This window comes from Nesoenas mayeri, assembly GCF_963082525.1.
Source record: "Nesoenas mayeri genome assembly, chromosome: 1".
In the NCBI taxonomy this organism is placed as follows: Eukaryota; Metazoa; Chordata; class Aves; order Columbiformes; family Columbidae; genus Nesoenas; species Nesoenas mayeri.
In genome coordinates this window covers 205,875,243-205,900,910 of record NC_137541.1, presented here as the reverse complement: position 1 = coordinate 205,900,910, position 25,668 = coordinate 205,875,243, and the positions used below count along the sequence as shown (strand labels likewise).

The following is a 25,668-nucleotide window of genomic DNA, read 5'->3' as shown; positions in this document are numbered from 1 at the left end:
TCATCTGCAAACTGGAGGAGAGTGTGTTCCTCATTTCTTCCAGTTCTTGGATAAGGATGATCAGGAAGAACTGAAAAATGCTGTAAGAGTTATTACCTCTAGATAATAATTACTTTATTTTATCTGATTTGATCATATCACTTTGGAAGAATTTATCTACAGAATGGATAAAGGAGAAATCAGTACAAAGCTGTGTGGTTTTACTATAAACAACACTCATAGCTAGAAGCAAGGTACTTTTCAGGAAAAACTTTTAAAACATTTGGCTTTGAAAGAAAATTTGAGCTAATATTTATATCTTATAAGCATTAACTTTTAAAAAATTTGTCTTCTGTGCCAAAATATCTTTGCATGTTTGGACCATATCCATTAGCCTATTGCTTCTTGCCCCATCTAGTCAGAGAAATCAGATTTTTCTTGAGGTATTTATACTTGTAGGAAAAGCGACGTTACTCACATACCAACAGATTTAATTTGACTCTGTTTTCCTGCTGAAAACAGAAGTAAGAAACAGAAGTAACCTTCCTTTTCAGAAATATAGGTTTGCTTCCTACCCAATTCTGTGCTGAAAAAAATCATGTTATTGTTAGGTGATTTCATAGGGCTGCAGTGGGTTTGTGATTCCACAGTTGTTCCTTACTGGATCCCCTACCAGTACCTATTTCTTCCAGATTGTACATGGATGTAGGATCCTGTTTGTGTTAAAGTAATTAAAGCATATAAGATGTATCTAGGTTAGTATTTGGTTCTGATCAGAAGTCTTCTTTTAAAGTTATTTTGGCTGACTTGTGGGATGATCTTATATATATATATATTTTTTTTTTTTAATGAAACTGCAACAGAAAACATGGTCCAGGAGCAAAATATGTATAGCATGGTTGTCATCTCATCCAGACCCCCTGTTGCTGTGAATTGGTCCAAGTGCACACGATCTTCACTCAGGCAGCTGCATCCACAGATGCAACATTACGCTGCTACACCAGTTGATGGAGTACAGGTGTTACCCAGTTAGACGTAAAGGAAGAAAACAGTGTGAACAGGTAGTACCTGATCTGTAGGTTGTACTGGATGAGTAGCACAAAGGAAACACTAGAATATAGAGTACTGAGGCAGACTGAACTAGTACTGAACTATCACAGAGGGTTTGGTGGCTGCATCTTTTCTGATACAGTGTTGGGTTCTGAGCCAGATTTACACCATATTTGACTCTGGCCTTGTGAGGCTTCATCTAGCATTCAAACATAGATTTCCTAGGATTGGTCTTTAGGTGATACCCTAGCAATAAGCTTCCCAATTTATTCCTGATGATAATGTCACCTGGTTGTTCCCTCACAGTTGTATCTTTCTCATGCCACTTTATTAATCCTAAAGACATCTTTTTTCTTAACAAAATCATGTAAACTATGATTGGAAAATGATGATCCAATATAGTACAGTGCCACTTGCCCTGCTCAAAGCCTTAAGCCCATGACTGAGTTTCAGTTCGTAAAGCACAAACTCTTGCATTTCCCTGTAAAGAGCTGTTCTGGTTTAGGACACTTAATCCATAACTATTCATAGTCTAAGCAAACTAATTTCAGAAAGATTAACAGACTGTGTCATCCAAAGATAGCCGCTTTCTTTCAACTCGGAGTCCAGCACTTGTACAACTAATTCAGGAATCCTCAGGATTATAAATTGTTAGTTAATGCAAACAGTTTTAGATCCTTAGGACAAATTACTGGTCTTCAACTCAGAAAAACCTTTCACTTTTCACAGCTTTTTAAATCATAGTGAGTTGTAAAGAATGCCAGCAGTGTTCCAGATTTACCGCTGGCAACTCACAGGTGTTTACCGGCAAATGTTCACTGGGGATTCACTCAGAAAAATCCGCTTTCTGAATGAAAAGTAGAATATTGCGCAAAAGCAAACATGACCACTGGCAAGGGAAAGGTCAACAGTTTTTCATTGACTGAATCAAATCTCTCTTACCCTAAATCAATAAAGGAAAAAAATGAATTATCTTTTTTTTTTTTCCTAAAAAGAAAAAGAAGATTAAATAAAACAGACTTCTTCCTCCAGAGCTCTTATTCTGTTATCAGCTTGTGCTGTTGTGAATGAAGTTATTCTTTAGAGCACATATACAGTCATTTGGGGAATTTTAAGCTTTTCACTCTAGCAACTTGCCAGTGTTTTTGTTTTCCAGTATGAATCTAGGAAAAAATCCAAAAAAGATAATTCTTGCTTAGGTTTATACTTCATTGCTTTGATTATGCTACTTAGGAAAAAAATCACCCCAGTGTTTTTATATCTCTTTGGCAGCATTTCTTACTTAATTTCCCCCTCACTCAAATTGCTTCTTTGATTGGACTTGTATCTTTAATATTTTCTCTATTGCTATATTATTTCTTCATCTTATTCTTTTCCCGTAAGATCAGTATGTTATTGTATCACATACTTTCTATTTAAAGAAACAGCTTTTGTAACTTTTTCTTTATTACTTCAGGTGCTGTTTGTATTTCTGAATTTTCTGTATGTGGAGCTTTTCCCACTAGAAAATCCGCACTTGCTCCATGCCTGTTTTCCTTCTGACTCCTCTCCTTCGACACCTGTCACAGCATTTTGTGACTCAAACACCTAACTCTTCTAACTAAACTGACCACTCAGATGAATCTATTTTTTAGCATGTGCTTTAGGGGTTATTTCCCCCTTAATTCAATGCTCCTTAAGTCAGCTTCTTAGAGCCAGAAAGTTTGCATGCAGTACCTGTTCTACCCACTCAGCTCTGGTGTCAGCCCTTCTCCACAAAAGTTTCAGCATCTCAGAGGTTTGTGTGCTGTTTACACTTGGATTTATTATTTTGTGTGCATCTCTCATTCTTTATCTCCTTTGGTACCATGTGTTGACTGTGCCATAACTACTGAAAATACCAGATTTAGTATTCAAATTTCTTTAAATTAGGCATCTTTTATGGTAACAAGAAAAAACTCATTGAACAGTCTCTCTTGGAGATTCTGAGAGATTTCTCTCTCACCATAAATCTTACCATAAAAACCAACTGTAACATCATATTTCCTAATAATCACCATCTCTGGCATGATGTTTTGAAGAACAATATCCAGAGATTTCCTTGTGAAAATAATTACAGACTACAGACATCTTGCAATAATATCTATAGAGATGAATAATACAATTATTCAGTGTATTCGGGTTTTCATTTTTGTATAACAGAATATATACAGATGTCTTCATTTGTAATCATTGTTTTATGATCAAAAAAAGAAGAAAATATATTCATATATGCACATAGCAGTATTAATGGAAATTGCAGGTCCAAAGCAAGGACTTCCTTCTGAAGGAAACTGAGAAATGCATAGTGTATTTTGCATACAGTAATTCTAAATTGATGTTGGTAATGACTAAGAAAGCGGGTTTTATATCATTCTCAAAGAGCTCCTATTTAAAAGGCACCCCATGGCACCACTGTGCGGTGATTAGAGACGATGCACACCAGGACACAGACAGAAATTCACGCAGAGGCAGAGATCTTGTTCAGAAAGGAGCGCAGGACCTGGCCAAGCCTAGAGCTGACCTAGGCCTAGGCTGCCTTCTTTATTCACCATTGACAATTTATAAGATTTACAGGTAGAGGCCTGGACTAAGATGTTTACAAAAAGGTGCTTTCCCACTAATTGTTATTAAAAACACACTAAACTCATGTGATGTTTGTCTCACTCTTTTTTCCACTCATTCACAGACCAGGCCCAAGGACATTCACTCATCCCATGCACTTGGGGGTGGTTATCCAGCCCGAGATACCATTCTCACGAGTCTGGGCTATATCTTTTTACAATTATGAGAAACGTACCTCAAAGTAATCTGTCCAAGGCCCTTTATATGTTATTATGTTAGTATTATGTCTTTGACCGTCCAAATGGTCATGTTAGTATTGATCTTCCTTTATCATCCAGATGGCTGGAACCGCACATCTTGCTTTCCCACATTTTACTTTCCAGCACCACTGAGGATCTTAGTCTTAATGAATGAACCAATGTGGGTTTATATTTATTTATTTGCTCTTGATGTACGTTAAGTCTGTCTTTATTTCTTTGTTTATTGAGAACTGAGCAGTCCACGACAAAATTAAAAAGCAGCAAACTGTCTTTCCAGGAAAGTTTCTTTCTCATCTCATCTAGAGATGAGAAACCTCTAATTTTATGTATATTTGGAATGAGATTGAATAGCAATTTTGGTGTATGTTGCTGGAATACTTTTTCTAGAAGAACTTTGTTTACTTTAAAGGTTTCTTTCTTCTCCTCAAATTTTATTCCAGTGTCTTTTCTCTGAAGTTCTCCTTTGTAACTTTGTAACTCATGTATTCGAGTTCTACCAAGCTCCAGCTCTACATATTTCATCTTTCAGAGATGAAGAAAATAGTCATTTTACATAAACTTTGCAATGATCTCCAGGATCTCAAAGTGTCTAAAGATAAACATAATGCACAACTGCTCAGACATTAATTCTTAGTTTAGAATCACTTGGTCTTTAATTCTTAACTTTAAGATTTGGACAACTTGTACAGAGCGCTGGTAAAATACCTGTCCTGTAAAGTTATTGTGGAGAGATAAGAAGTAAAATCTGTAATGTCAAATATAAATTTTATATGTATTATACTATATTTTCCGTTTCTAAAATGGCTGTTTATCCTCTAACTGCACAACTGTGACATCCAAGTGTGTTGTAATAGAAGTACAACAGTCCTAACCACAATTTTTATCAGTTAGGTTTCCAGGAAAAAAGACTTTGAAAAAATACTAGAACCAATAATTTTGTGTATTGATTGTTTTACACACTCCTAAAATGATCGAAAGTCAAAATCCAGACAGTACAATGATATTTCATTTTGTGTCTTTTTTGGCTAAGAACATTTATTTACAGCAGCAGTATAGTGGGAAGTTGTTATGTGAGAGTTTCTTTACTTCAAAAAGCTTGTGGTTAGGATGAAACATAACAAGATAGGTACATTGTACAGACAGCATGGGAAGGAGAAAAGGTAAAGGGTAACTGTGCTGTAATATTTCCAAAAGTGTGAATCTTCAGTATTTGACAGTTTTGAAACATGTAAACAAGAAAGGCATAATTTCAGTCACTTCTTCCTATCAGCCTAGTAATTTAAAAGACATTTCTTCATTAAAAGTGCATTTATATGTTAGTACTGTTTGTAACAAAGAAAAACAGATAAATTTATGGAAGATAGGGATCAGATTTTTATTTAAATAGAAGACCTGTCAAAATACAGCATTGAGTGTCATCAACTCTCTTCTGAGTGTTAGGTTGTATCATTTCTCTTCATGTCAAATTGTCACAACATGCCTGTCATTGCATCTTTCAATTAACCTTAGAACCAAGTCTGAGAATTGTACAAGGAACAAAGTTTAAATAGAATCCTTCCATTTAGCAATACTGCCCCATAGCAATCATTCTCTCTTGGTGCTGATAAAGTGGTCTGGATATGAAGAGTCCTCCGGTGATTCATAATAGCTGGATTTCTTCCCAGTTACCAAACCTTTGGGCAGTAGCTTACTGTCATAACCAGGTGTCTGATAATATACTGATACTAAATTACCTAGAAAGTGTGTATTTTTTTCTGTGAATTACAGCTGTACTATTTTATACTATACTTGAGGAGCTACTTTTTCTTCCATTTTGCATAAGCTTTACAATGAATCCTTGCAATAACTGTAGAAGTTGGAGGATGGCACGTTACATTAAAAAAAAAGTTTCATATACAACACTCACCTTGAAATTCTGGTCACTGGAACAGGCTCCCCAGGGAAGTGGTCACAGTATCAAGCCTGACATGGTTCAAGGTGTGTCTGGACAACAGTCATATTGTTAATTTTAGGTAAATATATGAGGAGCAGAGCTGGACTCAATGATCCTTTTGAATCCCAACTCAAGATATTCTACGATTCTAACATTTCTATCGACTTACACCACATATCTGAAATCTGCATCTACCTCTATCTTCCATCCTATAATTTTTCTGTTCAGGATGTATGCTTTTGGGGGCTGGGTCCCTTCACTATTCTGTTAATAGGAGGAAAATCTATTATTGACATTTTATGGATATTGGGGATTTTTACTTGAATAAATTTTATACGTTTCTACAATAAACTACTGAAACTTTTCTTTTGACTTTCTCTTTCTGTGAGTAAAGCATAAATAGGCAAGGTTTATTGCCACCATTTCCTTCCCTATATAATCTCTAGTCCCGTCCTTATATCCTTGCTCTTGTTTAGTGGTTTTCTTTTCTGATAAAGCACAGAACTAGTACTTTTACTTTTTCAATATCTCTTTCCTGTGCTACCAGAAAACCAAAACTTTCACAATGAAACTCCCTTTTCCCCATCCAGAACTGCCCTTTTTCATTTCCTGTACCTCATAGGCATCCCCTTATTCTGTACACCACTCTCTACCTCTTATTATTTCAATGGTAAATGGCATATCAGAGATGGAAAGATTGGGAGGCGTTAATCATTTCTGAGGTCCCAGCCATGCATGCTAGACGTGAATTTGGACAGTTCATATTGATGGGTCAAATAATGTAGGTAGTTTCCGTAAATGATGTGGTGTTAAGCTAGTAAATCATTATTTAATATAGATTTACGTTAATGATGCTACTGGTAGCAGAATATCACAAGGGACTTTTCTACTGAAATGACCAATTTACACCTCAACCCATTATGATTCTGTGATTATCAATATTGCTATGTCAGTCTTTGAATGTGCAGGTACTAGGAAAACCATATTTTCTACCTTGCTGCAATACTGCATCTGTAATCCTCAGTGCTCTTTGTGATAACTGCAAGGCTGTGTCATTTTCTGTGTCTATTTCTGCATCCCAACTCACCTGTCTGATTTCTCCCTTAAGGTAAATAATTACAGTTTAGAAGAAGTTACCCATGAAGAGGCAGTAGCAATACTGAAGAACACATCAGATGTCGTGTATCTGAAAGTTGGAAAGCCCACCACCATTTACATGACTGATCCTTATGGCCCACCAGATATTACTCATTGTAAGTGATTTTTGCAACTCATTTTGCAGGAGCTATCAGTTTGTCAGATGACTGTTTTTTCCTAGCTTGTCTAAAGTAGCACATTAAATTTTAAGAAACAGCTTGGAAGGCTGCAAAAATGAAATGTTTACTGCCACTTAAGCATTCTATACTCATGAAGTATTGTAAATAATATAACTCTGCTAAAGTATTTTCTCAACAAAGGTAAGAATGTAGCTCATGTACTGCTCTGCTGATTCCAATTAGCCCTTGTCCAGGTGATCAGACTGGGCTGTAACTCTTGTGATAACTGCTAATATATTTTGAAATATGCTTAGATTTGCAGACTGGAGTCCTCTCTCCACAGAAAAAAAAATGGAACAAGCAGCAAACCATCTTGTAGAAACTTAGTGAAAAGCTTGAGAGAAATATATGTGATATTTGAATAAAATATTTACCTGGAATGTAAAAATCACTGCTTTACTTACACAAATGTACCTGTTTTCTGTATATATCCAGTTCCTAAATGATTGTTCCACTTTGCTTTATACTATCTGTCCATTAATTTTATATATATTTAGCCACTATTTTTTCACTGAGGACCAAGGCCATATTTGTCCTTGCATTCAACGTATACTCTGTTGTAGGAAAATCTGTTGAAACAATGTAGTAAAGCTCAGTGCAGGATCTCATAGGAGGCGTAGATATTTGATTTTAAAACAAACTGATTTCAATCAGGCTGTCATATCTACACACTCAAAATCATCTAGGCTCATGTCCAGCATTCATGTACAAAGACGAGCATTCAGGTGCATCACCAGGACTCCCTGAGATGATCAAGTGCAAGAGTGGGTGACTGTGGAGTCCTTATCATGCACATATACCTTCTTCTGAACTTGACAACCTCCTAGCTGATGTGCGTTTTGCACCCTTAAGGAGATGACAGCAATTAGGATCTTCTGCCTCTCCCATCTGTCCTATATACGCATGTTTTCAGGATTTACTCCTCTTTCGACTCCTTGTCTGAGTGTCCTAGGCTCCAAATCTAGCCTTTATCTCCCACCGTCATCTCTTAATGGCTTAAGTCTTTGTTTCAGCTTGGGTTTAGGTGCTGTCCTGCTAAGTTACATGTAGTTATGTATTGATGACCTATTGATGAATCTAGGTGCAGGTTTAATTTTTGACAAGAGCTCCAACAACTGAGCCATACTCATCTTGATCTCCTGCCAATAATCCTAAGGGCATGTAAGGCCAATCAAGGGCTGGGAAAGGCAGATTTTCCCAGTAAATGCCGGAGACTTGAATTTTTCTGCACTTTTGCATAGTGTTGCTACTGTGGATCGATGAAGGTGAGGGAAAAAGATAAATATCTATAATCCTTCTTATTCAAATTGCTCCATAAAAATAAAAGGGAAGATTTTGTAACATGCACATCAGGTGGTATACTCAGCCTCGCCGAGGATACCTATTTACTCAGCAAATGTTACAACAGATGGCAATCATGTTGTTCAGTAGCAGTCTGGTCTGAATCTTAGCAAAGCCCAAGAAGTAAAAATGCTAAATGTCCCTATCCAATCTCCTGCTTCATAATACTTCCCAACATAATAATTTGAGAGTTCTAAAACAGTGTGTTTTATTATGTCAGGTTATAGATCAGCAACATATGAGAAGACAGAAGTTATTCCAGAGGGACAATAAGGGCTGAAAAGATTTGCAGAAGCTCATCCCAGGCTGTTGGTGCATACGGATTCATTTATCCTCAGGGAACCTTTCATTATACCTACACCTTCAGAGTATTTCAGAACGACTAACGGCATTTCCCTGTAGAGATATTTTGCTTTGGAACATTCTGTGTCTCCACATCTGAAAGAAAGACTGAAACTAGTTTTCTTCTTATGAGAAAATTAATCACAGCTCATTGCAGAAGCATCTATCATTTTTTTTCCTGTCTATCATTTCATTTTCTAATGACATTAACTAGAGATTTGAGTACAAGTATTATAAAATCTCCCCAGTCATAAATATCCCCAGTAACTTCAGAAAAGCAAAAAGCAAGCAAAGAACAAAACCCACAGACCCAATACAGAATCAGACAGCATAGTACTGCAATATTCATTACTAATCATTAATATGTAAGAAGTTTGTATCCACTTTCTATTTAAAATATACAGAGTTACTGTGATCTAAATACCATCTATGCTGGTACTGAAATTTCAATTATTTGGGAATTTTGGCACCTTTAATAGATCACAGCTTTAAATCTTCACCTTACATAATTCTTGCCACTCCTAAACTTCCTGCTTTTATCCTGCATCGAGTTCTTACTATGTTACTCCTGTTGCTTTATGTTGGAGCCAAAAAGAGGAGTGTGTTTTTATTCTCATTCTCTTCTATACACATTTCTTTCTTCGAGTCAATACTAATTGAAAAAACAGGTTTCCTGTCCCCTAAACTATTATTTCTTATTCAGATCCCCTGTAAAGAAACAATCCCTGCAAATGAGCCAACATTAATTGTAGTAGTAGTGGTAGCAGCAGCAGTAGTAGTAGTAGTAGTAGTAGTAGTAGTAGTATGAACCTTTCCGGAAAACTCCAGCTGTTCATTCTTCCTTGTTAGATTTTAAGGTCTCTCAGGCAAGGACTGTCTGTTTTGATGTTATTTACAGCAATGAGGACATTCTTGGTAGTCAACTAAAAATCAGTGCTCTTGTGACATCTAATAAAATATGAAAGTGTCTAACTAGAAATGCTTATTCTTACCATCAGCTTATTCTCCACCGATGGAAAATCATATACTCTCTTCTGGAAACAATGGCACTTTAGAGTACAAGGCATCCCTGGCCCCTATCTCACCGGGAAGATACTCACCCATTCCAAAGCACATGCTTGTGGAGGACGACTACACCAGGTCAGACACTTCTCTTTATTTGTTAATTTTCATGACAATTGCAAAGGATGTAGGTAAAGCTCTTCAAATTGAATATGGCCTATAGTTCTTTTCACTTTTATTCAAGGGAAGATGAGTGGAAAGTGTTACAGGTATGAAGACAACTAAGAGAAACATCACATGAATGCTGACGTGAGGTCTGTGTTGTTTGGGTGCAACCCGGCTGGCACTACACAAAATGTTCTGCCTCTTAACATAGTGAGGAGCTCTCAGGATCAATGACTCATCTGCCTCACTGCATGGATGGGTGGAGGGACTGCGTGTGCATTTGTACCTGTCTGTGACAGAACTCTCTGAAAGGTCCATCTTGTTTAGTTTAGTGAAAGCAAGGCTGAAATAGGCTGTAATTTCTCTGTGTACACACATTGAGAGATAAATGTCATGGGAAAAAAACACTATGGGAAAAATTTTAAAAAAAAAGTACAAACTGGCTGAAAACATAGGAGGGAAACTGGGTAAAGTTTCTTAACCATTAAAGTAATCATGAAAGAGGTTTCTATGAGAGTACAGAGGTTAGAAGAAAACTGTTCATGCAATGGCACTTGATGCCTTTATAAAATGGGTTCTTTGGTGTGATTATCAGCAAAATTACCCTGGAAGTTACTTCTAATCCTTTTGTTTGTTTCTTTCTTTTTAATAATCCCAAAAGAATTGTGACTACTATGTGGAAGTATGGTAGCAGAATTGTATCTATGTTGTTGCTTTCCAGGTAGAAAAGACACAGAGGAAAATGCTGAGAGGGTTCTTTTATGCCTTGTGTTAGAACCACACTGAATGTCACTGATGAGACAGTGTGTATTTATCTTTTTGTTTGAAGGTGCTGCCATTCACTTAGAAGATGATAGTTGTTAAGTTCGTAAAATGAGCTGTCATTATAACATCTAGTACCACAGAAAATGATAAATTCTCTCTTTTTCTGCTCTTTAGTATTCATAAATTAATTGTGTTTAAAGCTAGGAGGGATCTGTTCTGATTATCTAACCTGACCTATTGAAAAGAATCTCATCCACTTATGTATTCATCAGCTTCATAACTTGCTCATTTGCATTTCATTTTTCTCGTTGCATATGATTACGATCTCAAGCTGCTTAACTTGTTGGATCAGACAGATTCAGAGTAACTAAATCATGATACAGCATTTAATCAGGACATAAATTAATGGAAACCACACCTTAGTTCCCTGTCTTGGCTAAAAGAATTTCTCCTTTATTTTGATTGAGGATGCAGAGCTGACTTCTTCCCTTGAACTTATAAGATGTTCAAATAGGATACATATTCTCCAAAGGATTCCAAGAAGTTACACATTTTAATTAATAGTTAAAACATTGATTTCATTAAATTGTTCATCAAGACTTTACCTGGGCCAGTACTGTGCTCACAATTTCTAAAATGCCTATACATAGGAAAAATGCCAATATAATATCTAGGTTACTATGATGTGGGGTTTGTGGATCAGCTTGTATTGCTGATATGTCTCCTTTTGTAATGAGACGTCAGCATCATTATTCCTGAGAAAGAGCTGATAAAGTTTAAAAACAGAAAAAAAATGCAACCTTAAAAGTAGATAATAACTAAGGAGACTAAGAAGTCACAGAAAGTGAAGGAATTAATCCTAAAAAAAAAAAGGAGAAAAGCTGCCCTGAAAATTAACAGGCCATTTAAACTGCTAGAAGATCTGTAAAGTAATGAAGAAGTATCCTTAGGCAGTCCTGTGTTTCTTTGTGTTCCATGTAGGTGATTTAAACTTTCTAATTACTTATATATATATATATATATATAGTCACAGAAGAGAAGGCAGTAACAGTCCCAGCCTATTGGCTTGGTACGTATCCAGTAGAAACCATACCTGCTCAAAAACCATGCGGGATATATATTGAAATTAATTAGTATGTCTTTTTTTGATATTTTTAGGAAGAAATATGTATTCCTATCCTTATACACTTAGTTTCTTTTAAAACAAGTTAATTTTGTTGGTTTCACTCCTGACAATAAAACCAAATACTGACACAGTCCAGTTCTTGACTGAGTTATGCATACCAACCTTCATTTTGTGCTATTTCAGGAGAAAATAAATCCCCAGAGGAGCTGTGAATATGCTATGAAATACTCTTGTGTTCTTCCTGTCAGGATTCCAGCATTAGTGGGCTGTCTAACGAAGGGCTGAATCCTAAAGTTTTCTGTGACATTAGCACTATTGACAGGAGAGACCAACTCCACAAACGTGACCTTGTGTGGAATGTGTGTGGCACAGGCAGAAGTAAAGGTCTCAAGTAATAGGAGCAGACTCTGGATGCAACAGAGCAAACCAAATTAAAATCTCGTGGTTCTAAACAAGACTTTACCTTGACCTATTGAAAAGGAGGAGGCTATTATGGACTTTATATTATATTAGTGATAATAATTTTATATGCTACACTGGTATCCAGGGTACAAAAGCACAAAGGTAAAATAAATGTAGTTGTAAGAAAAATGCCACTTCTTGCCATTGCATTTCCTCACTGGATATATATCATTCAGCACTGTCTGAGAGACACCCAAACAAGAGCTGAAGTTTCTGCTCTGACCACAATGACTAAGAAACTCTGACCTTCAAAACCAAACCATTTAACTCTTGAATAATGCTGCACCAATTTTCCTTTAAATGTCCAGGTAGCTAATTATTGCCTGTTGGTTGAAATGGGACTATTGAAAATGCCAGACTCGATTCTCACAGCTCTAAGATGAGAATAGTGATTGTACCATCCGTGCAATGCCATGGGATTTGCTGATGAGTCTGCTTTTAAAATAAGAAGATATTTAGAAAGTCTTTGTTGCTGATCAGTTTAGAAAGACTTTTGGGAAGCTGATTAGCATATTGATAATTCTAGTGAACCCCATAGATCCCTCAATTACAACATTTATAATTAAATTTCCTGATATATATTTTTTATAATTAAGATGATGGCCAACTTCTCCAGTGGTATCCATTAAAACTACTGGTTCTTGCTATAATAGGTTTTCCGGGCTAATTTATGTGGTGGTCACACAGGAAATTTATTACCCTTGAAGTCATAATATGACAGCACTTCTAGCAGATTTTCATTTGTGCCAGCAAGAAATATTTGCAACAGTAACTTCACAGTAAGAGGATTTTGCAGTTTTGTAGTTCTTTGTACATGTGATTTGAGTGACACTGACACAAGCTTTCTTTTAATTTACTTGCTGTAATGAATCTGTTGGTAAAGTTTAAATGGTTGAACAGTCAACTTTATCCACTTTCTCTTGCCTTTTCTGTTTTGTTTTGGGGTTTTTTTTGCTCCAGTTCTAAATTGTTCTTTATTGGGGAAAATAAATAAATAAATACACACACACACACACACATATATTTTAGTCTGATATTAATTCTCCTTCTGAATAAAAACCAATACAACTTTTACTTAATAAAACTTTGGGGAAAAATAACTTCATCTATGCACAAAGGACAGAAAAGTAAATTGCCTTTAGTCACAAGTTTTAATGAAGCTGGTTGTTGTCTTTAAATTAGTGAGCTTTTGTAAATTCTGTGTGTCATTGGTCCAAAATTCTGTTAGTAGTGGGCATAATTTACTTTTTGTTTTGTTGGATTCATTTTGAATTCACTTGTGATGAAAGCTTTGCTTTATTGTATTTTTTTATAAAGATTGGCACCTTCTAAAATTCAAATAACACAGCTTCAGGTTAGTAGAATGTGGGTGTAGAAGTGGATAAAAGCTACACAGCAAATAAGTGTCAATACAATCATCATCATTCTGCAAGTAAGTCCTTATTTGTTTCAGTTTCTAGTAAGATTAAAGTGTTGTGCAGGCAATGCAGGAGATTCCTTGATTGCATTGGTGGCAATTTCCTGATGCTGCTAGAAGGGAGAAACAAGAATCATTCTCTGCTTGACCTGCTGCTTACGAAAAGGGAAGAACTAGTGGCAAACATGGTACTAAATAACAGCTGGGATCAGAGTGACCACAAGCCGGTTCGGTTCATGATTCAAAGGGAGTCCGAAAAGTCAGTCAGCAAGTTATGACTGTAGATTTCAGAAGAGCAGACTTCAGCCTGTTTGGAGAATTGCTAAGCAAAATCTCTTGGGATGCTGCCACAGAAACAGAGGGCCCATGAAAGATGGATGATTTCTAAATAAAACTTATTGAGAACTCAGAAATGAACCCCCCTGTTGACCAGGGAGGAGGGGGATTCAGCAGAAGTTCTTCTTGACTAAGCAAAGAACTTTCTGATGGCTTAAAGTGCAAGATGCAGACAAGCATTGCTTGACTGCTCAATGACAAAATCAGAAAGTTGATTGATTTGAGCTAAGACTTACAAGGGCCATAAAGGATAACAAAAAGTGATTCTGCAGGTGTGCTAGTTTCAAAAATGAAGGTAAAATTTGATTAAGGGAAAAAAAATGATGAATGGGGAAGACAATGTAATGACAGACAATATAAGAAAAGCTGACTTACTCAACATCATCTTTGCCGGGCATTTACGGGACCAGAAGGTAAATGGAACAGTCAGCATAGATTTATCAAAAGCAAATCATGTTCTTGTCCAGCCTGGTTGTCTTTCCTGATGAAATGACTTGCTGCGTGGTTGAGGGGAGAGCAGTGACTGCCTTGTACCGACCAGTGCCACAGCACAGGTGGTACCTCGAGCAGGAATGCCTCTTTGGTGGGTGAAAACACAGCTGACTCCAAAGAAATACCTGACCCACACCAGAACTCCCACAGATGCGCATCTGGGGTTTGCTGTGGGGAACGTTGTGAATCCTCCTCTCCATGAGTTGCCCTGGGGAGTGGCTTCAAAGGTATTTCTCACACCTCTTCTGTGGGCAAGAGAAGCTGTAACACGGGGAGCACCCTTCAAACCTCCTCCAGCCTCTCATCCTAACACAAGGAAGTGTTGGATAAACACGTACAACTAATCACTAGCTGGAAAGAAGATGTGATTTATAAAGGTTTGGAAACCTTTTGGATTATATGCTGTCACCTTCTCCCATCATAGCTATGCACATTTGCATGCAGTGACAGACTTTGATAAGGCTTTTGACAGTCTCCAACAAGAATCTTGTTTAAAAGGTGAGGAAGAGTAGACTAAAATAAGCGTCTGGGTTGGGAACTGACTGAACCAGTAGACTCAAAGGGTAATGATCATCACTTGACATCTGTCAGGTGGTCAATGACGAGCAGAATAACTCAGGATACCTTGGGCGCCAGTGAATAACTTCATCAATGACCTAGATCATGACACAGAGTGCACCCTCAGCAAATTCGCAGAGGATAACAAATTGAGGGGAGTGGTTAACATGACAAATGGCAGAGTTGTGTTTCAGAGGGATCTAGATATACATGAGGACTGGGCCAGAAGAAACCTCACAAAGTTTAGTAAGAAGAAGTGTGCACCTCAGCTGGAACTTTTGTACGGGCCGTGAATCAAACATCTGAATTGCAGCTTCATTGAAAATGACCTGGACATCACAGCGGATGCCAGGCTGAACATGAACCCAGGAGTGCCCTCTCATTGCCAGTCAGGTAATCAGCATACTGGGCTATATTAGGGGAAGCATGGCCAGCAGAAAAAGATGAGTTATTTTCTGGAAGACTTTGACCAGTTTCTGTTCATTGACTTCAAAAGGGATGTGAAAAAAACAGGAGGTAGTACAACAGATTCTCAGAGTCCTAAATCACATGGAGATTGAAGGGATGTTGAGGGAACAGGAGCTTGTCTAATGTTGTGAAGAAGAGATTAAGGAGCAATCTGAGAGCACCTTCTAAGTACTCAGTAGCAAAGTTGATGAAAGCAAACTCAGTAGAGAAGGATCAATGGGTGCAGACATTGGCTAAGGATGTTCTGATTTCAATTTGAGAAGAAAAAAAAGAGACTGAGTGGGCAGAGTAGTGCTGGAGCAGGTTGCTTAGAAGCGTTGTGAAATATCTGCCTCCATATTTCCAGTAACATTGAAATTACAGTCTAAAAATCCCATAGCCTTTAGTTGTTCATTCCTTCTGTCTTTAATGAACAACACAGACAAAAGATCAATAAAAATAAAGAACTACCATCTTGAGTTTTTAATTCTTTTTTAACTTCAGAAAATGTTTACATCAAACTTCTGTTCTTTAGCTGATAAAAAATTCACTTTCACATTTAACTCTGGCTAGATATTAAAGATTCATAGATGAAAAAGTTGTCTGAGTTATCTGTTTTGCCGTGAAAGCATGTTTGATTTTTTTATACATGCATCTTTGAAAAATAACATTTTCTGGTTGAGGAGGAGGTGATGGGGATTGGAAGACAGAAAAAAGAACCATTAAGTTGAATTCTCAGAGGATTTTTTCCTTGTATTGAAAGTAGCATTCCTCAACTGTTTCTTGTCTACTTACATAAACTTGCTAGCTGAATTGAGGATATTTTATGGAAACACCTTTAAATTGATATTGATACACAGATTTGACTTTTCAGTATTAAAACATTACAACTAATGTTATGGTTTATGTGTTATAGAACTATCAAAAACTGTTTTCTGACAAAGGTTTTGTGAAATGTAATGAGTCATGAAAACTGTTCCTTTGTCCATTGGCAAAATACTCTGCATGTTTTAAAAGTGTCTGTTTGCTGAAAAGAGTTCGCTGCATTTCCTGTTAGTTTTTTGTGGGGAACAGAAGTGAAACTCGTGTTTCCCAGATGGAGAAGATCAAGTACTGTAGGTAGAACTTTCAGATAGCAAATTTTATACCATGTTTTTGATCAGATGTTACTATATGAGTGAGGAGTAAAAGAAGTACACTGATACAGTTATACGAATATAACAGGTAATTATGAGGTCTCAACAATCATATCACCAGGCCTAATCCAAATTCAGCATGTCAATTATGTGTTAAAGACAATAAAGTATATATAGTTATATAGGGTGGCTGATAATGCCTTTTATTTATTCTTCTTATTAAATCACTTGTAACTTTGGCAGACTAATTGTTCAAGTTATATTTCCATGCTCAGTTTTTGCCTGGGGCTGGATTTGTTCACCCAACAATAGAAAAGGTTGCATATTTGTTTTGCTTTGAATTTTAGTGTAAATTATATCTATTATTTTAAAAATAAATTCATTTAACCACTATTATCATTAAATAAAATTGCATTTATTTTTAGCCATAGCAGCTTGGCCATTTAAAGGATGGAGAAAGAACTACATGGCTTAGTTCATGTTTTATTCTATGTTTAAAATTGTGGTGATATTGTATTTTAAATGGTGCAATATTCTATACATAGCTTCAGAGTGTTGAAATATGAAAGCTGATGAAGTATTTCTACTGCATTTGTGAAAATCTTTCTAAATGCCAACATATATAAGTGTGTGGAAAAACTGCAATTCATTTATCCTCCAAACTGTGTTTAATATTTTTTTGCAGTAGAACACTTTGGGATTCCATACTCACACTACGGTGTATCAAAGCATCCCACAATTTTGTAATACTGACTACATTATTTTAAAAAGCCAGCATGATTGAGCACAAAGATTTTCTCTCTACTTATTTCTTCCGGTTCTTTCTGAAATAGAAACATAATCATGAGCGATTCTCTTCTGTGCTCTGAATGCCTGCTCCTGTTAGATTTGAACGTTGAATAGACTGGAGAAACTGGGGGAGTGTATTTCGCAAGGAATTATGGTGAGATTGGTGTGAAAAAGAGGGAGAACTTGTCACTGGTTTTGTGAGAACGGAAATCACAAGAAGGGAACACTGGTATTTATTGGGTAAGAAAACTTGGATTTGGAGGAGGAATTTAGGACAGTGAAGAATGTGAGAAATGGGTGAAGAGGCATGAAGAAGCAGTGGAGAAAAATACCCTGGAGAAGAGCAGCAATGAATTCCAGGGCTGCTGAACCAGCAACTCCGTCAGACAGTGAGACATGAGGTTTGGGATAATCAATAGTTGTGCAAGAAGAATCAGGCAAGGAACAGAGACAGAGAGCAGGTAGGAAAAGTTGCTGATAAGATGCTGGCAGGATCAGTCTACAATCGTTTCTCTCTAGAAACAGGGAGAAGAACCCAAGGTTTCTAGGTGTTGCATGACACACACATGATCCCACTAGGCAGTTTGTCGTGACAGTTCATCTGTGTAACGTTTGGAGGACGTAACTCCCCATTTCTCATAATGCAGAGTTCTCATGCTCTAGCTCATAAGTTGGCGGCCCTGATGATGGTTATGTTGAATTGAATGTGGTGTCCAATAATAGGATTTCTTTCTTGGTTTAGGGTTTGATCAATCTCAGGAATTATTAAAAAAAAATATTAAAAGAACACTATTGAAGTTACACATTAAATGTTCAATTAAGAAAATTAAAAATTAAGTTTGCCTGTTTAATGTTAAATTGGACCCTTGGTGAGATACAGCAGTACAGTATTTAGCTATACTATCATCTAAAAATATCTACTTGTAGAACACCTATCAACAGCTTTTTAGACAAAAAAGTCATAGTTGTATTTCTTAGGTATATCTTATTATTAATTCCCTTCAATAAAGCATTAAATTGCTAAATTACAAAGCAACGATTTTATATTTCATGTATTTCATGCACGAATTTTATCTTATACTAACTGTTAAACTTTACAAATGCATAATAATTGTCTGCCTATTATAAGATTTCATTTTGCTCCCCCAAATTTATGTTAAATAATTAGTCCTGACTTGGGAGAATAATTTATGTTAAAGTAAAAATTCAGTTATTGTCAAGTCACCAGCTAATCTGTTATGTATTATCTGAGTAATCCACATGTATTTAAACAGTTCTGTCAGAGATCCTCAAATAATAGGATTTGATTATTTCTAATACAGTCAGTGGAAGCTACTTAGTATTTAGCATTAAATATATATATATATATATAAAAAAAATCAGAATCTGCATTGCTACTTAAATAGAGATTTCTGAAATGAGATAGTAGGATTGATAGTGATAATGTGCACAAAAATAGTAACATATAATAGTGCCCAGAGGAAAAAGATAACCCTAAATACATACTATATGTATCATGGACACAGATTCTTAAAGCAGCTGTTACCACTTCAGAAAGATGCCTTGGGGTGATCATGGTTAGTTCTGTGACGTTGTCAGCTCAGTACTCAAGAGCAGTCAAAAAGTTAATTAAGAATGGAAATAGGATCTGATAGGAAAGGAAAAGAGTGCAAAATATAGTGGTTTTCTGTAGGAATCTATGATGCAACGAGGTCTTGAATCCTACATGGAGGCAACTGGGAAAAGCCACAGAAGAGGGTGACAGAGCTGATTGGGGTGTAGCGCGGTTTCCAGGCAGAGCTTAATAACCAGTAATTCCTGTATAGCTAAAAGATGTCAGAGGGAGATCAAACAGAGATCTGCAAAGGTACCTGTGACATAGAGAAGGCAACGAGCAACTATTATTAGCACTTTCTCACAACTCAGACCCAGGTAGTTTACAATATATTGCCAGGTTTCAAATTCAGAAAAACAGAAGGATTTTTGATTTAATGTTACCGTATGTTATCAGTGTGAAACCAAGTAACAGGCTCGCAGTTCACAAAAGGAGAAGGTTTTGGTGTGTCAAGTGACGAGTTAGTGGGACTCATTGTCACAGAGAGTCGTGAAGCCTAAGAAAAGAAAAACATTCAAATACAGATGAGGATAAGTGCTGAAATTCATGGTGGATAGGCCTACTGACCACAATTTGCTTGGATTTAGTTTCTGGACTATATAGTCCTTAGCTTGCTGGTTTTCAGCAGCTGAGCAGCAAAGAGCCATTCTTTACTGACCCAGTTTCCCAAAAAGTCACTGGAAGGGACTGGAGCATCTGGTCTGACAGTCTCACCATTGCTATGTGAAACTGTTTATTTCCCATTACCGCAACAGAAAATCATTACTGACTTTTTATTTTTTTTCAAATTAAGCAGTAATTTCATTTTCTAATTCCTAATGGCTAAGAATAATGAGTGTAGAATTGGCTGTAGCATATTAAGAGTTCTAAATTATAGTTATGCCTTCTTGTAGACCATTTCATTCGAAAACATTTACTCTTCATTATTGTGCTAAAAAAAGTTGCCATGATCTTAAGCACTTGTTTTGCAGTTACAGAAAACTTTAAGGCTCATGAAAAAAGCAGTTAATAATGGAAAAACCGAGAAATCATTGATTATGGAAGGATTTCCAGAAAGAACTAGGGTAATGTACTTTTGGTATTTTCTTCCAGTGCTTCACACCCCTTCTCTGTCTTTCATTTAGTTGAAATAAATATATCGTATGAATGATTTGGTGTTATTTGAATTGCCAGCTCATATCTATGAAATAAAAACAACTTTCAATTCTAAATAAACCTATTGCACAATAAGGTATGCGTCTCTCCCAGAAGATTATATAAAGAAGACACTAAAAGTCAAAAGACATATATATACAAATCACTGGTTACAAGAACTGCAAGAGTCTTATGTAATGAATTGCCATTGATTTTTTTTAATAGTGATGTACTTTTAAAGGCAGTTCATTTCACGCTTCCCAGAAACATTATGTTAGCAATACAAATATATTAATTGTCTTTACAGAACTTGTGTACAATTAAAAATTGCTACTTAGGGGAAAAAAAAAAAAAAGTTAGGAACTTGTAGAATTGTGAGATTTATTTTCTCTCAGATTAAATTTAGTATTTCCTGGCTGTAGCCATGCACATTCAATATGCTGGGAGAGCTTAGCTGGTTTCTTTCCAAATCATAAAAGGTTTTAAAATTTTAAAGAAATGAAACTGTTAACATTTAATGTCCTATGCTGGCAACTGAACCCTACCAAAGAGGATTCTGCAATAAAGAAAAAGTTACAATTAAATTGAGGACCCGGCACAATGCTGAGGAAAGAGTGGTTTTAATAATGCCATTTTCTTATAACTTCTGCTGTGCAAGAAAGCCAATCTGAAACAATAATTTAGTGACGATCCAAACAAGGAAAAATAAGGACTACAAAGAGCTTTCTTTACACAGTTATGAAATAAATAAATAAAACTGGTGTCAGATTGATCTTCTACCTCTCACTATTACTGTTAGCTTTTCTATCAGTTAGTTATACCTTTCTGTGGAAATCGTGCCTCATTGCAGTTAAGTCTATACTGATTAACAATTCCAGTTTTGTTGTTTTGTTGTTGTGGTTTGGTTTGGTTTGTGGGGTTGTTCTTTGTTTTGTGGGTTTTGGTTTTTTTTTTTGTTTTCTGCTTTGTTTTGTTTTGTGTTTGTTTTTCGTTTTGTTTTGTTTTAGCTAGAAAAGCAGTTTCTGACTATTCTGCTGTTCATAGTACCATTTAAAAGCTTGCCTTGTGGCACAGAGTGACTTGGTGCTCTCTCCTGTGATTGAATTATCTACTCAAACAAACCTGGGCTACTACTTACATTTCCTGTTGCCTTTCTTCTACTGCGGTGTGCCTGATTCTCATCCTAACTTATTTATTGCTGTCCATCTAGACTTAGCAGCTGCTGCTCACATTTGTCACAGAGCTTGGGTTTTAGCTCACTGATAGAGAGAACTGTACTGGAGGCTTTTCACTAAATAAACATTTTAAAGACAGGGAGCACGTCTGTGAATTAAGAAGTTACAGCAGCAGTTAGTTATTTTTCAGAGTAGACCCATGTTAGATACTTGCTCAATAATCCAAATTATCCAAGAAGCATACAGTAATATTCACATATTTGGCATTTTAAGGGGATTTTTGCATAAGTATTTTTTTAAATTGAGATAATGGACAAAATAAGTTCCATAACATAGTTCCTTGTTCTTTCTTATGTTAAAAAATTACAGAAAATGCTTCATATTTGTTTTAAATAAGACAAAACCTCTGGAGCCATACCTGCTGTATCTGAAAGTGATCTGATTGCAAATAAACTACAGTAAATCAGTTCTTAAATAATATATATCTAGTTATATGTATCTATATAACTTCTGTTACAGCATGCTACATGTTTTTAAATTCATTTGGACAATTAATGTGTCATAAAATAAGGCCTCAATGTTTATGTTTATGTTATGTTTATGTTCAGTCTGTCTCTAAATTATTTTGCAAGAAATGTTGAGCTGACCTTGACTGTATTTTTTCAGAATGGCACCTTAGAAACTTTTTCTAATTAGCAGTCTTTTACATTCTCCTTACCCCATGCTTTGAGAGAAGAATCACAGAATCACAGGACCAACTGGGTTGGAAAAGACCTCAGAGATCATCAAGTCCAACCCTTGGTCCAACTCCAGTCCATTGACTAGATCATGGCACTAAGTGCCACATCCAATCTCAGTTTAAAAACCTCCAGGGACAGTGAGTCCACCTCCTCCCTGGGCAGCCGTTCCAATGCCTGATCACTCTCCCTGCAAAGAATTTCTTTCTAATACCCAGCCTAAATTTCCCCTGGCAGAGTTGAAGCCCATGCCCCCTCATCCTATTGCTAACTGAGACAACCTGTCTCTGTCATAGCACTGGAGACAAAGATATGCCAGACAGGATTTACCAAGTGGGCTGATGCCATCAGAGAGAAGTTCCTTCTTCTTCCAATAAGGAGAAATATAAATAACAAGAGAAAATACTGCATTAGAAGAATCATTTAATGAAGCTGGGTGGTCTTACTAATTCTATTTTTTTTTAATATAGTTTGGGATTTTTTTCTTCCAAAGCAGGCAGACACAATTGTAGATAAGTACCAGTTTGCCGTAGAGAAGGTGAGGAGTCACAAGGATATTTGAAGATAGTCTGTTGCAGCAAGTATCTCATATTATTTTTAAGGATTTCTGACCTACATGAAGCACAGTTTGTATGAGTAGGACAGTCATCTGCCCAGTACAGTTTAATCCTTCTTCTCCTCTCCATTTTCCATCCCAACTTTCAATTATTTTTGTACTATTTAATTGATATTTACTAACTCAAACTGAGAGATAAAATAACTTTATACTGATCTGAGCTGCACCCCTGATGTCATGTACTGCTTATTTTTCAAGTTCCGGCTTTTCTGTGCCAATGAAATGTACAGCCAGGGCCCAGCTATGCAATTGGCAGAAATGGCTTATACATCTGAGTAGTTTGAAGGTATCTAGAAAAACAACTCAGTCCATCATCTTAATGACCTCAAAGAATGGCATCTGATGGTAAACAGGTGGCTATGCTGATCTCAGACGAGTTCATAGGCCTTACGAGAAGTGCACTCATAACTGGAATTAGCTGATACATAAATCCTATTCTAAGCATAGAGTCCAAACATTTAAAGGATAACAAAATTGAATTCCTTTTCTTAATCTTAAGACCTTTCTGCTTGTCTCAGTTACAGAGGGTGTGTTGTTACCTAGCTCGTAGTATCACTTTTATAATACTAACGAACAGAGGACTTTAGGCAGTGACTTCAGAAAGGATTGTTCCAATTTTCTGTTATTTTGCCATCCAGCAAGACTAAAATGAGTGAGAAATACTGAATGTTTTGCAATTTGCTGGGCTTTGCAAGATGTTTTGTTAGGCCTTTGTGTTTATACTTGAAGGACTAGTCTCCATATCTAGGTAGATGCTAAATGTTTACTTTCATTTTGCTTTTGGAAGCAGGTTGTATCCCTCAATTAACACATCAATCCCTTGTGTCTGTTCACCTCTGTGGCACAACCTGTGTCTTGGCACAAGGTTGGATGGTCGGTCATTGATGACTCGGTGTAGTTTGAGCATTCACAATATATCCAAAAGGTGGCAGCACTCATGTTATCTACCACTCAGAGGCGATGAGAAACTTGAATATAGAAGTTAGCAAGTCGATTATGGACTGGTTACAGTTCTATGCCATGCAAAATCTACAGTTTGTATTTGTCTTCCTTCACTGGGGAAGTATTTCTTCAATTTTTGCAGAAGATATCATTCATATTTGATATTTGTACTTGGTTTTTAGTATATTACCTAAAAGTAAGAGTGACTGTTGAGAGAATAAAAGGCAGTATTGGTCTAAAATACAATAATAGAAGTGATTTGTTTTGGGTTTGTTTTATTTTCTCCTCTGGATTTTTAGTATTAGGAGCAGCAATTGATTTGGTAAATAAATTATTAAATTCACTCCTCTGAAACAAGTGTGAAATGTACTGAGAAAAAACAGAATTTCTACCTTAAATATTTGTAAAACAATTGTACAAAATGCTTGACAGGATGCTTTGTAACCAAATAAGTGACAGCTTTGCTCTTTTGATATAAGGTAATCTTAAATTGCTTTTTTTTTAACAGTAAAATTTTCACTGGGAAAATCGAGCACAGAGAGCTCTCAAATCCTATGTCAGATTGCTATGAATAGTGTTGGCATTGAGTGACACCGATTTTTAAGTAAAGCAGCTATTCCTTTTCCCCTAAAGGACAAAACCAGAAGCTAACAACACAGGAAAATTTGTTCTTTGTATCTGTCAGGGCACCCACAACCATAACAAACTCTGGTACGTGTGAAACTCACCGCAAAAAAAACACATATGAGGCACAGTGCAGCCAGAAAAATGAAGAGTTCATTAACTGCTTGGCCTCTTGATATTTCTAGGCTTCTGAAATAGGATTTTCATCCAGTTAACACTGTATTGCTGTGACTAAAAACAGTGGCAGACCCTGGGCCTTCTGGCAGAAGCGTTGGATATGGCGGCAGTTGAGCCTTGGCAACATTTAGAGCAGAAACTGGGAAATTATGAGTCAAGCTGCTTTCTGCCATTAGGCCCAGAGGTATCTGCCGGGGCCAACACAGTAGCTGGAGAAGCTGCATGACGGGAAATGTACTATATGTGGTGCATTGCTTTGAAAACTGTTTGCTGGTTGTCTCCTGTGGATCCTGGCTGGTTGGTACCAAAAGCTGCATCCCCTTTTCCCCTCTCCCCAAGCGGCTCCATCGGAGGCTCATGGTAAGTATTGACTCTGCCAAGCAGCTGGCCTCTGGGCAGCAGGACAGAAGCGCTGGGTGACCTCTCAGACTCAGTTTTCAGATCTTATTCTTCATATCTATCTTCACAGACTGCTGTCTGTAATTTGGAGCAGTACCGCAAGTCGATTGAAGTAGCCTTGTCAACAAGGTTTGAAGGCTGAATCTGAAAAGAGAGCAAAGAGCTCTTGAGATTTAATCAATTGCCTGCCAAAGAGATTAATTTCTTACAAAAATTGTCATTGTCAGTGTTATTATAGGATATAGCACATTTTTACCACAGCTCTTCTTGCAAAACCCCAGCTCATTGGAGCAGGAGAATGTTGTATTAAAAATGGGTATGTATTTCATCTTTATCTTAAGTTGATGGGTAAATACTATCTTTTGCAGGTAATAAACATCATAGTTTATTTTATGCAATGCTCAAAATTAAGGTCACAGAAAGTTGTGCAGAAGTAACGTTGTTAGATTTAAAAAAAAAAAAGAAAGTGGAGTATGTGGGAAGATTTACCACTGAACTTCAGAGATAAGATATTCCCTTTCACGACCACACTTCCCATCAGCCAGTTTTATGACCCACTTATATTATGTATATCTTTATATGCAGTTGCTTGTATGCCGTGATACTGTGTTCTCAAATTGTAACGTTTCCTTTAGCAGCACACTTGACTTGTCAGAAAAGCCCTGCTGAAAAGGTCGTGACAGATTTGCTGTGCATGCTTTTGAAATGATTGCTGTGTTTTCTCGATGCTCTCGGCCACTAATGCACACC

General features: G+C 36.6%; 1 protein-coding gene across 6 annotated transcripts in view; it reads left to right on the top strand.

Annotated features, from left to right (window-relative positions):
• Positions 1-25,668, top strand: part of DLG2 (discs large MAGUK scaffold protein 2) — a gene marked incomplete at both ends in the record, with an annotated part of 882,996 nt that overhangs the window by 589,369 nt on the left and 267,959 nt on the right. For all 6 annotated transcript variants that reach the window (XM_080346627.1, XM_080346631.1, XM_080346630.1 and 3 more), the window contains 2 exons: positions 6,914-7,058; positions 9,803-9,944. In XM_080346627.1, coding sequence (XP_080202753.1) covers positions 6,914-7,058; positions 9,803-9,944 — 287 coding nt within the window. The remainder of the gene's footprint in view (positions 1-6,913; positions 7,059-9,802; positions 9,945-25,668) is intronic.